General features: G+C 41.9%; 1 protein-coding gene across 3 annotated transcripts; it reads right to left on the bottom strand.

Moving 5' to 3' along the window:
* Positions 1–2,757: 2,757 nt before the first annotated feature.
* Positions 2,758–13,315, bottom strand: LOC129724291 (zinc finger protein 121-like). Of its 3 annotated transcripts, none has more exons than XM_055679035.1 (7): positions 13,110–13,315; positions 9,553–9,700; positions 8,919–9,496; positions 8,280–8,855; positions 8,193–8,220; positions 3,558–3,672; positions 2,758–3,504 (listed from the first exon to the last, which is right to left on the bottom strand). In XM_055679035.1, exons 1-7 carry the CDS (start codon positions 13,248–13,250, stop codon positions 3,261–3,263), a joined length of 1,830 nt encoding a protein of 609 aa, XP_055535010.1. In that variant the 5' UTR covers positions 13,251–13,315; the 3' UTR covers positions 2,758–3,260. The 3 variants fall into 3 exon arrangements, with proteins under 3 accessions (XP_055535010.1, XP_055535009.1, XP_055535008.1); XM_055679034.1 differs by having other exon boundaries at positions 8,280–9,406; positions 9,452–9,496; XM_055679033.1 differs by having other exon boundaries at positions 8,280–9,496.
* Positions 13,316–13,512: the final 197 nt, after the last annotated feature.

The following is a 13,512-nucleotide window of genomic DNA, read 5'->3' as shown; positions in this document are numbered from 1 at the left end:
CTGTCCAGTCGGAGTGAAACTGCTAAAAACGAAGTGGGTGTTTCGACTCAAAGAGGACGAGACCGGACGACAGGTTCGTTATAAGGCACTATTAGTGGTTAAGGGGTTTCTTCAACGCCCTGGCATCGACTTCGACGATACGTTCGCCTCAGTAGCCGAGCTGTCCACAGTTCGGGTGGTGTTAGCCATTGCTGCTCATCACAGATTCCATATACATCAAATGGACGTCAAGACGGCTTTTCTCCATGGAGTACTGAAGGAGAATCTGTACATGGAAGTTCCTCAAGGCGTTAAAGCAAAAGAAGGCAGCGTGTGCAAGCTGCAAAGATCGTTATATGGGTTAAAGCAAGCACCTAGATGTTGGAATGACAAGTTTAATTCGACGCTACTGAAACTTGGATTTCGCCGATCCAATCATGATTACTGTCTCTACGTGTCTACCATTGAAGGCGATGAAATTTATCTGGTACTTTACGTCGATGACCTTTTGATAGTTGGCCGGAGCATTCGAACAATTGAAAAGTTGAAACGTCGTCTTTCCGATGAGTTTAAGATGACTGATTGCGGAGAAGCAAGATTCTTTCTGGGCATACGACTCGATTACAACCGTGACAGTGGTGACCTGAAGCTGTCCCAAGATTCTGCCTTTACCAAAATTCTGGAGAAATTTGGTATGTCCGATTGCAACCCTGCCAAGAGTCCAATGGAGAAAGGACTTCAGCTGAGCCGCGAAGGAAGTGGTACTGTCCAACCATATCGAGAGCTGCTGGGCAGCATTATGTATTTAATGTTGTGCGTTCGTCCTGATCTGTGTTATTCAGTGAGTTACATGGGAAGGTTCCAGCAAACACCAACGGAAGATCATTGGCAGACATTGAAGCGGATCATCAGGTACCTCAAAGGAACGACCACCATAGGTCTACGTTACAAGCGAGAGGAAAGCAGCAAGCCACTTGTAGGATTCGTTGACTCAGACTGGGCCTCGGACACAGAAGACCGCAAGTCGGTAACCGGTTTCCTGTTTAAATTCCACGGTTCAACGGTTTCCTGGGTAAGTCGGAAACAACCAACGGTGTCAATGTCCTCGAGCGAAGCGGAATATATTGCACTAAGCGCAGCTGTATCTGAAGCAGTCTGGTTGGTTGGAGTTCTGGAGGACTTGGATTGCAAATCACCAGCGGATCCCGTACAGATATATGAAGACAACCAAGGCTGCATTGGACTAGCTGAAAATGCAGAGTCGAAGCGGGTGAAACACATCGACATCAAGCACCATTTTATCAAGGACAATGTTGCTGCCGGAACCATCAAGTTGAAACCAATCTCTACTACCGAGCAGCAAGCAGATCTGTTCACAAAGGCAGTGGACGTTACACGATTCCAGTTCCTGAGGAGCAAGATCGGAGTCAGCAATTGAGAGGCGGTGTTGTAGATCTAACAATCAGTGATCCCCGATAAGCTCCATCACAGCAACCAAATTTTGTAGCACTTCGCTTTTTCTCAGCATTTCTAATCAAACCGTCAACTTTACAAGACATAAAATAAATCTCTTCAAGCATTACCCATCAAGCGTTATTTCACTTTCCCGGCTTTGAAGTATCACACATCAATAATTTCTTTATTCGCTTGATTTTAATCCAGGATTGACCTGGTAGTACCTTCGAAGCGCACCGTAATTTTGGTCAGTTTTAGCACAACAATGCCATCAATGCATGGCAGGGATACCAGATGTGCAGATTTGTCTGCAAAACGCAGATTTTTAGGGTCCGTGTGCAGATTTTTATTGATTCGCAGATTTTCCATAGTTTCTGCAGATTTCTGTCAGAGTCTCCTTATATTTGCGCAGATTTTCTCAAAATGTGTGCAGATTTTTGCAGACTTCTGCCTACGCGAGCGAATTTTTTTCGAATCACGAATAGATATTTTTCAGATTTCAAGCAGATTTTTCCGGGTTTTCGAGCAGTTGCAGACATTTTTCAAAAACATCTGGCATCTCTGATGCACGGGTTTATCTCGTAAACAAATATCTGGCAACTCTTTCTGATTTGTGTCGTAAATCGCAATATCGTTTCATTATTCTGGACTGGATGACATTGACTCAGTGGAATCACAGATAACAGACATCCAAGCTAGTTTCGCTTCATGTGTAAAAAGATTCAACGGTTTTTTAGCATGTCGCAATACGCAGTATGGTGGCGCTAAGAACACTTAAAAGTCAACGATTTAATAAAATCGATAGTTTTACAGCTTTTATCGATATTCTCGTAATAAGAAGGGTTGCGGTTTTAATGTAGAAATTTCGAGCAGTCGTAATTTGTACACAATCGACAATTTTATTCCTTCCCAGCTTATATTTACGATAAATATGTTTGTTTTAATGTTGATTTGAAAAAAAAAACACCCACCTTACAAAATCAGTGTTATATCATTGCAAAAACAGCGACTTTATAACCTGTGATAATGTTCATGCGTCTGGCAGCTTTGACTGTAATCCAGCGCTGCCATCACTAAACTGGTTAGAGTCGCAAGTTGCAGAAAGATGTCGTTAGCATTCCAAACGAGTAAAAGTTTGAAATCTTACACACGATTTCTGGAGTTTTTTGTTCTAGCTTGGATGTCTGGTATCTGTGGTGGAATAGAGAAATTCGGTATTATTCGAATCTCAGTTTTATGAGACTTGAACAATAATATGGGTGAAAATTTTGAAACTTCCGAGGGTCTTTTTTCCAAACTTTTTCTTTTTGAGAAAATCTGAGATTATGCAGAACATTATTCTTTTATATAAATAAGCGAAGTTTCAGCACGATTGGTTTTCATAGTCTTGAAACATATTAATAATTTTCATTCTACTAACTTTTCAATTACAAAAAAAAAATATTCTAGACCCACCGATAGAACATTTCAATTGAATGATGAGTATTAGAGTGATACAATTTTTTCTCGAATAAATTTCTTCTACCAGAGACACCGTGGTAAGACATATTTTGTGGTTCCCAATTTGACACATGCACGTACGCTAGCCCTGATATCGAAATACATTACGCAGAGCGAAGGCGGCAGCAGATGGATCATCCGAACGATGATTTTGTTGTGTATTAGTTCAAAGTGTTATGTCAAATTTTGCAACGAGTTATGCAAAATTCTGCTTGAACATGGTTTCCAAACAAAACTGATTATAATCTTTATTCTTTTTTCAGTTTGAGCTCTAGGGCAAAGTCTGCGTTTACCAGTGTAATCTTGTTAGACTCATACATTTCTGTTCAGACTACAACGGCCACATCAGGATGTTCCTTGCAGATGTGTTTCTCGAGGGCTGCATCCTTGTTGAAGTGTTGCCCACAGTAAGCGCAAAGCATGGAGTATTCTGTTGTTTCGCCGCTCTTTTTGTGTCGTTGAAGGTGGGTATAATAACTGTTGGAACTGTTTGCTGTACTCTCGCAGAAAGTACACCGATACGGTCGTTCACTGGTGTGAAAACTTCGCACGTGGTTTAGCAGACGGGATCTGAAAATAAAACGTATGTGTTAAATTAGTTTTGCGCACCAACACCAACTTACTTAACAAAAGTCTTGTATGGACAACTTGAACAAGCCAAATGTCTAATTCCATTATGAGTATGCTTAATGTGCTGTCGCAGGCTACATTCACTCTTGTAAACCGCAGGACATTTATTGTAATTGTAATTCATCGGACCACACCCTGGCAGACAAGCGTCCGCCCATCTACATTTACATGCTAGGTGAGGACCTACAAGCCTATCCGTTATCTCAAGATTTTCAGGAGACTTGAGATATGCGCTAGACCGTATAGCGCACCGGTTTCTTCCACTAGTAGGCGCTGGCTTTCAACCCGTCCCGCTAGTTTCAGATGCATTACTTAGAGGATAGGAGAAGGCAGAAAGTGAAAGGATAGAAGAGATATATTTAATTTGCTAAAATGGAATGACAAATTGGATAATTTATTATGTTATCAATCATATAAATATATGATTCATGTATATATATTTATATAGATTGCTAGGTTCATTTATATATTTCAACTTACTTCTTATGCTTATGTTGTTCATCATGGAGTTTTTTTTTTCATATATGGACATCATGGAGTTTGCAAGAGAGACATTTTACTCACTTTGTTTGGATTGTCTGATGCAGGAAGTAGGTGTCATTCTGAGTCGCTCGCGTCATCATAACCTTCGAAGTTGCCGTATGAGTCTTCTTCATCAGGAAAGCTGACGAAATCGGAATCGTAGTCTCCTTCCATTTGTTCTTCTTCGATTCTCGTTTTCATTCTGTCTGCGAAAGCTCCAAACCTTCCTCTTTCCTCAGCCAGCTCCCTGAGATAGCTTTCCGAAAGATCGGTGCACTCTATATCGTGTTTCAGACAGGTTTTCCAGTTGTGACAAGGGCGTCCTCGTTTTTGAGGTCCAGGGATTTTATAATCTTCAGTCAGCTTCAGTATCTCGCTTTCCCCCATTCTAAGCAGGTGAGCCCAGTAGAGAAGCCGTCCAATTCCATAGGGCGTTCGGCGCTGTGTCTCGAAGCTGAATATAGACCAAGTACGATCTTTTGTTCCATGTCGCGTAGCCGATCTCGATTGTGCTTTGTTAGTGTTGACACTCTCAAAGCGTACAGCACAATTGGACTTATCACTGCATGGTAAATCCGGAGTGATGTTTCCCATCTAAGTCGGCAGGTTTTCACGAAGCCCGCTACAGCTTGGTACGCTCGAAGCGCTTCTAGAGCCCGATTGGATACTGTTTCCCGTCTGTTTAGTGAGCTGGTGATATATGCTCCTAAATATCTCAGCTTGGATACCACTCGCAGCTCAAAGTTTCCAAAACGTTCACTTCTTGGAGCGTCAAGGTTTTGCGTTCGTGATGGGTCCCGGATCAAAACTTCAGTTTTGGTGACATTGAGTTCTAGTCCAAACTCCTTCAGGCAAGGGCCGATGAGGTTGAGTAGTCTTGGAATCTGTGCAGGGTCTGTAACGATTAATAATATATCGTCTGCGTACACTCGCAGGCATGGTAATTTTATTCGCTGCGTCTGGCCTAGTTGTAATTCCGGCATCAGTTGTTTTAGTCGTTGGAGTGCTTGGTCAAGAAGGTACACAAATAATTTTGGTGACAGTGGGCATCCTTGCTTTATTCCTGTTACTTTATTGTGTTTCAGTTCTTTGCCCGAACCACAGGAGCGAGGTACGTTCGGTGAGACATGCGGATACGATTCTGTTTATCAAGTATGGGGGCACGCCCAACCTCGATAATGTCTCTGGCACCACGCGTAGATCGATGGTATCGAATGCTTGCCGTAGGTCCAGCGAAACGATATACGTGGTTCTACCTTTGCGCCATCGCTCGTCCAGCATTTGGCGTACGATGAATATTTGGTCCTCGGCGCTCCTGTTGTTGTGATACGCAAACTGGTAGTTGTCAACGTCTCCAAGATATATTTCAAGCTGTTCCAGCAGGAATCTGGCGTATATCTTATAAATAACGGAACAGAGGGTGATGCGTCTATACTCGTCTGCGTTTTTGGGTCGAGGGTTTTTGGGAATAGGTATTTGGACAGTCTCTAATAGCCGAGGAGGCACTTCATTTTGTTGCCATATTTGCTTCAAAATTTCATGGATGCGTCGATGTAGACTTTCGGGCCCATATCTCAGTAACTCCGGGCGTACCGCGTCCACACCCGTAGCTGTGCCGTTACGTAGGGTTAAGCTGAGGCGTTCTACGTCATGCCACGTTGGGCCTGAGTTAATTGGGGGTGGAGTCGGCTCTGGAAGCAATACCACTTCCGCTTGACTTGCGCTGGATTGTAGTTTCTCCTCCCACCTTTGGATTGGGATATACGTTGATGCACCTTGCGTGATTTTGCGGCGATGACGTTTTAAGTAACGAAATGTTAAACGGAGTCTTTCTAAAACTGGAAAGTTTTCTATGTTTTCGAAGAACAACTTAACTTTCTCTTCCTGGTGGTTTTCGTACGCTTTGCTTTTCCTTTTTCGTGCATCTCGGTACTTTCTTTTGAGTTCTGCATCGTTTCTGTTCGCTAGCAGCTCACGTTGAGCCTTTTCAATGTCGCGACCGCATTTCCTTCTTCTGGGAGTTGATGGGGACGTTGATCCATTCAGCGTGGTTGACGCAGTGTCTCATATGGCGGTTATGGTAGACTCGATAAGCTGGTTTGTGCTGCCTACAGTGCCGTCATTTTGGATATCTAATTTCCTGGTAAGTACTTTAGAGTAGCGTTCTTCTGCTGCAGGATCGGTTGTCAGAAGAGAGACTCGGTAGTTCGGTTGTCCAATTTTTCCGGCCCTTCCATCCTTGGTGTTAACGTTGAATTCGCTTTCTGTGGCACGGGGGGTTTCCGTTCTTGCATTCGGTTGACGATGACGTACCGTCAGTAGCAGCATGCGGTGGTCAGAGAACCCTGCTGTTCCTTCCACCGCTTTGCACTTTGGCCGCTGGAAACGAGGTATGATTGGCATAACCACATGCTCGATCTGTGATTGGTTTGTGCCTCGACTCCATGTGCGCAGGACACTATGACATGGCCCAAACGAACTGCAAAGTTTATAGTTGTAGGCCTGGAGGATGTCTTTGAGTCCATCCCCGTTCGCGTTACTCCAGGGATGATACAAGAGTTTTCCGACATTTGGTCGTTCAGCTGGTAGCAGGTCACGATCGGAGGAATTCGTGTATTACACTGTATTCGGGGTCAGCTTGTCCTCTTGACGATCTCGCGTAAACAGAGATTATTATAAGTTGTTCACCAAAAATTGGTAGAAATATGGCGCATGAGCTGTCAGATATCCGTTGGAATTTGTATCTTGGCACCAAATCTCGTTGAATCGCGATAGCTGTTCCTCCGCCCATTCTGTTGTTGTTGCCTGGCTTGTTGACATTACCACAGGTACGATGTGGTTCTAATTGTGCAGGTCGCTAATCGCGTTCCCTGTAAATTTGCTTTCGCAAATCTGTTATCACGCAGAGTCAGATCAACTAGCTCCCTGTCGCTTTCTTGAGAGCATCCGGAGACGTTCCAAGTCGCTATCGTGATGGTTTCCGACACATCAACTGCACATGCTGTTGTGCTCTGAATGTCACTATGTTGTGTCACTTCGTGTGTGTCTGTTGCTGCTGGCCCTCGGCGTTCGGTTAGTAGATGGTGGATTGGAAAAGGGTTCTGCGTAGGAGGTGAAAAACCGGGTGTTGGGTTATGGCGACGTTCGACTCTCGGAGGTTCGTCGTTTTCAATCAACCTTATTACGCTGTCGCAATGATTGTAAGCACCGTATTCGTTGGATCTGTGAACTATGCTCAGGTCTTGTTGGTTTCGCACTCCGGGTTCTCCTTTTGTTGTCATGCTTGCGTTTTCTGAGTACACTCTAATGTTATACTCGAAAATGGCAGCCACCGCTCTGATACTCTCTTCTCCGCCCCAGAATCCAGGTGTTGCGAGGTTGCGCATGTAGTGTTCGATGAGTTGGGCTGCTCACATGGTGCCGTGTAGTTCTGGAAATATCACTTGGGCTTGTGCCGTCAGTTGCTCTTCGAGTTCCCCTGCCTTCGAGCGATAATATTCTACAACTAGTGCTCGGAGACTGCGGGCGTGAAAGTTGTTGAGCTCTGTTGCCGGGAGTGATTGCCATATTTGGTGTGCTAGCGATGAGAACAGGCAGTTTCCATCGCCAGGGATTGTGCAGACCACCAGCGTTCCTTCTCGCACATTAACCATTTGTGTTTCCATTTCGTTTCATCTCTGTTAGCTATTATTGTTTCGCTTCTAGCTACTAACTTAGAATATCTGTGAAAGGTTTAGTAAAGTTAAAAATTAAGAAGGTTATATTGGAAACTGTTGAGTATGACATGTCGTACGGTCTCGCCCTACGGATGTCCCGGTTGACAACCCGACAACACACTCACGCTCATCTTTTTAGCGCCAGCCGGGGGAGACTTGGTCCAGTACCCATTGCCTTCCTTATCTCTATTCCTCTCACCTTTTCGCAACATTGTGATAAAATGGGCGGAATATATTTTAATATGAGATAATTATTGCAGACGACTTTCACTTGTGAAAGATCGACAGGTAATCGGTGGGAGACCACCTGGCTCCTCATAGCATCATGCTTAGAGGCGGGCCGGAAGAGTTGATGAGCTTCCCCCCCCTTGTAAACCGCAGGACATTTATCGCAATTAAATTTAATATAGTGAGCTTGCTACAAATTCAAAAACTAAGCAAAGTTTATGAAGTTTTCTCAATTTTATGGTATTTCACCTCGTGATACTTCCGAGAAGTCCAATTGTAAAAAACACGTTCGCAAGTCCGGCAGGGGTAGGTTTTCTTTTTTGTGTGTAAATTCATGTGTTCTTCTAGCTGGTATTTGTTGGGGCATTTGTGTGGACAAAATTCACACTGCAATTCGGCTGCCTCGTGACTGGTCAAATGAAGTGCCAAATTGTATACAACTTTACCACACAAGTGACACTGATGTTTTCTGGGTTTAGCTGGTAGACTTTTCATAAACTCCTGATATTTCTGCTCATCGGTGATCGCTTCCTCCGTATTCTTTTCTGTTGTTTCACGGTATTCTTGCTCATCAGTAATTATTCTCTTTTCCTTGCCAATTTCATATTTCAGCTTGCAAACAACAGCTACAGGAGATGGACTTCGCATAGGGGAGCAAACTCGATCTGAAGCGTAATCTAGTGTTGCATCCATACATTCGACAGTAGTTTTCGTTTGCTTGGTGTCAGTTATGGTATCTTCTACGATGTCGATCTGTTTTTTAATATCTACGAACATTTCATCATGTTTTATAGTAATTGGAATGTTACAAGCTTCCCGACATTGCTGAACAAAGAGCAACATCTGTTCTATAAAGTTGGAACAATGTAAGCAGACTTTACTACTTACTTGTCCATCACAAGGGATCTGAACTTGAATAATTTCCTGTATGATTATCCCGTATGTCTGATTATTGTACATATCTTGCCAAAGATCTTTGCTTTCTTCGTGCAGCTGCGCCTGGCAGATACGACACTCATTTCCAGTTTTTATTACTATTTCAATTGGTTCCAACGAAGTTTCCTGCTGACTATTCCTCAACCATTGGGAAAGTGGTTCATTTTCATCTTCTGAAGGAGGGGTCTCCGTTTTAATAGTGACCTGTTCTACCTTAGTTATAGGCCACAGCTGAGCAGCTTCTGGTAGAAGGTAGCGAGCTTTTCCTGTTTGAAATTGTTTTCGTAATTTCAGGTACGCTAGTCTTAGAGCCGTTGCATTCCGGTTGAGAAACAAATTTTTCATTTTCAATTCTGAAAGAATTTCCTCGAAAACATAGTCTTGATCGTTTGAGGAAAGGTTCTCCAAATTACGCTGCAGAGCTTGACGGATTATTTCCTTTGATTCGTTCTTCGTCACGTGCGTAGGGTTCTGTTTGCGTTGCTGGATTTTTCGCACTAAATCTGACCAACGTTTATCATTATCAGGGGCTGAAATTTATACTAATGAAAAAAAAAAACATCAAACAAAGAAGTATAAAACTCACCATCTACATCATGTTTCGCCGTTCCCCACAACTGTCTTGCTTCTGGTGGGTATGGATTCAACTTTCCATTGAGAAAATCCTTCTCTGTTTGAAAGTAGTATCCCTGCAATCGGTACAGTTTTCGTTTGGGAAAGTCACCATAGCGCGAGTTAACAACCGAGCTACCAAAGGAATTTGCTGACAATTCAGACAATGCCATCGACGAGCAGGTTGACGACAATCGAACGATCGGAGCCACCACCGAGCGATGCGGAGTCAGCGGTTCATATTCTGACCAACGTGAATCGAACGGCGGGCACAAATGTAATCGTTAGAATTAATAAAGTCAGTCTTAATTGAGCAGTGAAATGTGTCAGTAGCTTTTTTAAAAACTCCGAACAACACCCAAGTGTTTAACTGGCGCCCGAATAGGAACCCAGAAGTCGGGAAAAGTATAAGTGTTTTAAAGTGTGAAAATCTTCATATTCGGTTAAAGCAGCCGGATCACAACGCTGGAAAGAGCCACACACCAGAAACCAAGCGATCTGCAGGACACTGAGGTAATCACCCGATCGATGTGAGAGTCCCGAGTACCGCTAGGAAAAAGGAGCAACTCGTAGCATCTGCCTGCCGATCCCCCGACGATAAAGGGACTCCCGTCAACCCAGGAAAAGAAAGTCCAGATATGCTGGCATTCATATCCTAAAAACTCACTTTAACATAGGTTTGGTAAATGGATTATTAACAGACGACGACACCATGGGAAAAATTCAAGAAACATATAGAAAATATTTTGGCCAACAAAGACTGTTAAAAATCCGATTTACTCAGAAGCAACTCGAAGACGTTCAAGACGAAAACGAGCAATGGAACGTCGTAAGGAACGAACACATGAGAGCCCATAGATGTGTTCAAGAAAATAAGCTTCAAATCATGCGGAAATTCTACTTTCCAAAGCTGCATCAAAAACTCAGAGATTTCATTGTGAACTGTCGTATCTGTAACGAAAACAAAAACGACAGGAATCCCATTATATATACTCTTCAGAAAATCCCGATACCGAATGCTCCTTTCCAAATCGCTCATGTAGACATATTATTCCTCGAGAGCAATCATTTTCTCACCTACATAGATAAATTTTCCAAATTCGCTCAAGTGATGCATGTCCAATCCCGAGCAGCAATTGATATTGTCCCAGCCCTCAAGGAACTCCTGTCCAAATACAAACCACCAGAAATTTTAGTCATGGATGGTGAAAAATCATTTATGACCGGAGACCTGGTTAATTATTACAATGGTACTGGAATCACCCCCTACATTACGGCAACAGGAAGAAGTGAGATGAACGGAACGGTTGAACGGCTCCATTCAACTCTCTTAGAATTATACCGAATAACCAAAACTGAGAATCCCACTAAACCTCTTATTAAACTCATGCACATGGTCCTTCATAAAAACAATTCATCCATACATACCGCAACAAAATTTACTCCTTACGAAATTATCCTTCCATCTCCCCAAACACCCGAAATCATCGAAAAAATATTTGAAAATTTAAAAAGGAAGCAAAAACAAGATCTTGACCATCATAATAAATCAAAGAAAATAAGAAATCCTAAATAAAATAGCGAAGCATTTGAAAAAACCCGACAAAGGCTGAAACACAAAGCAAGATATAAAAAAGTTAAAATAGCAAAAGTTAATAACAGTACAATAACCACCGATGATGGAAGAAAAATTCATAAAAACGACATTAAAATTCGAGAGATCTAACTCAATGCACTTCAATTACAGACTAGGACTTTTAAGCCTACATTCAGGATGGTCATCAGAACAAACTATATCACTCCGGAACCTAACTAACCAGCCAATCCTAGCATTCGACCATGGAACTAGCAGAGTAAGAATCGACTCATATTTTTATATCCATCATTTCACCATAAGTTCATATCAATACCATGTACGAAACCTTAGAGACATGTTTGACGAAATAGCGACCAATCAGTTTTCCATATTAATTATAGAAGAATTTAAACAAATCGATCAAATACTGAACAACCTTATTTCAATTAAAAGATCAAAACGCTGGGATAGCCTAGGATCAGCATGGAAATTTATAGCAGGTTGTCCAGATGCTAACGATTTAAAAATAATTAACTCCTCTATCAATAATCTAATTCAGAATAATAATGCTCAGGTAAAAATTAACCGGGAATTAAACCTACAGATGAAGGAATTCGTACGTAAAACTACTCAAGCCATATCATTGTTCAATACAAAATCCATAGAAAATCATTCCATTAATATATTTTTGAACCTAAAGTATTGACATGAAAAATTAGAGCAAATTGTAGACAGTATAAGTTTAGCAAAGATAGGAATCTTAAACAGCAAAATTCTAAGTACAGGAGAAATACAAGTATTAGTAAGAAGACTACACGACGAGAACGTGACAACCAACTCTATCAGCGAAGCACTATCATATGCAGAATCATCAGTGGCAACCAACAGCAAGGAGGTAGCTCTGCTTATCAAAATTCCTAAACTAGACAAAAGAATATTCAGGAAAATTCACATTTATCCGATTCGTCATAAACAAAGACAAATTTATCTTGAGAGACAAAATTATTTGAAACACCACAAAGAGATCTATGCCGTACCTTCTTTGAATCCAACGATACTCAACATAGAAGACCTAATACCCGAAAACTCAACATGTATTTCGGAACTCTTAAATGGAAAACCAGCCAGTTGTTATTTTACCCTCAACCTCATACAAGAAGAAATCATCACCGTTAACGACAAAAATCTGATCAACTATGATAGAAATTTTTCACTTACAAGCAACTGTGGAATTTTCAAAAGGAACCTATTCGGTCCATTCTTCATCTCGTTCGAAAACTGTAATGTTTCGATTGACAACAACACTTTTAGCAGCAATATTCATAATCTCGGAGAATCACCCTTACAGATACCACTAGAAGGTATCTCTGTGGAGCAAGGACATCTCATTGTTAACTTGAGCCTCGAACATCTCCATGAACTACATCTCGAGACTAGAAAAGAACTGGAAAATATCAAATTGCAAACAAACAGCTTTCACTGGCCAAAGTTAACCATTTTCGGAGGAATTACTTTCCCTCTAACCATAATCATCAGCATTGTTCTCCTTTGTAATTTCATATCAAGCAGATCCACAAAAATCAAAATTCGACATGACGATCCATTAAAGGACATTCTAACGATCTCAGATACAAAACCAATTAGAAGATTGACCATTGCGGATGTAATTTCCCTGGAGTCTCATCACTCAGCCGGGAGGAGTTAACAACCGAGCTACCAAAGGAATTTGCTGACAATTCAGACAATGCCATCGACGAGCAGGTTGACGACAATCGAACGATCGGAGCCACCACCGAGCGATGCGGAGTCAGCGGTTCATATTCTGACCAACGTGAATCGAACGGCGGGCACAAATGTAATCGTTAGAATTAATAAAGTCAGTCTTAATTGAGCAGTGAAATGTGTCAGTAGCTTTTTTAAAAACTCCGAACAACACCCAAGTGTTTAACTCACGACATTCGCTGTTGTACATCGTAGAACAGGGGCTCTGTACGGCCACTTTGTCGTCTAACATCTTCGACTCCCACCTCAATACACGCCTTCAACAACACTTGCAGCTCATCGGCACACAGTACTGGTCTGTAGTCTACTTTCATTGTATGTTTTTGTTTAGACAATTTTTCGAAGACCACCCTTCAAACTTTATTTTCCAGCATATGATTTGCTTTACCTTTTTTAGTTTTCTCGCTAACCTGTGAAAATATTTCACTGAGCACACCAAACTCGATGCTAAAGTAAATCGTTAATGTAAAAATCTGTGCGAACGGTGCAAACTAGAACAGTTTGTCCACAAAGATTCACCTACTTTTTCTTTTTTTATGTTTGGAACTGTCAGTTTGACAGGAGATGGAAAACGGG

Source organism: Wyeomyia smithii, chromosome 2 (genome assembly GCF_029784165.1).
Source record: "Wyeomyia smithii strain HCP4-BCI-WySm-NY-G18 chromosome 2, ASM2978416v1, whole genome shotgun sequence".
In the NCBI taxonomy this organism is placed as follows: Eukaryota; Metazoa; Arthropoda; class Insecta; order Diptera; family Culicidae; genus Wyeomyia; species Wyeomyia smithii.
Note: the sequence above shows the minus strand (reverse complement) of the source record. Positions and strands in the feature narration are given on the sequence as shown.

Coding starts and splice junctions, on each gene's coding strand:
- LOC129724291 (XM_055679033.1), bottom strand. CDS start 13,250: ATGAAAGTAGACTACAGACCAGTACTGTGTGCCGATGAGCTGCAAGTG. Junction 9,701..13,109: donor ACGATGTACAACAGCGAATG/TCGTGAGTTAAA, acceptor TCGGTTGTTAAC/TCGCGCTATGGTGACTTTCC. Junction 3,505..3,557: donor CCATACAAGACTTTTGTTAA/GTAAGTTGGTGT, acceptor TTTTATTTTCAG/ATCCCGTCTGCTAAACCACG.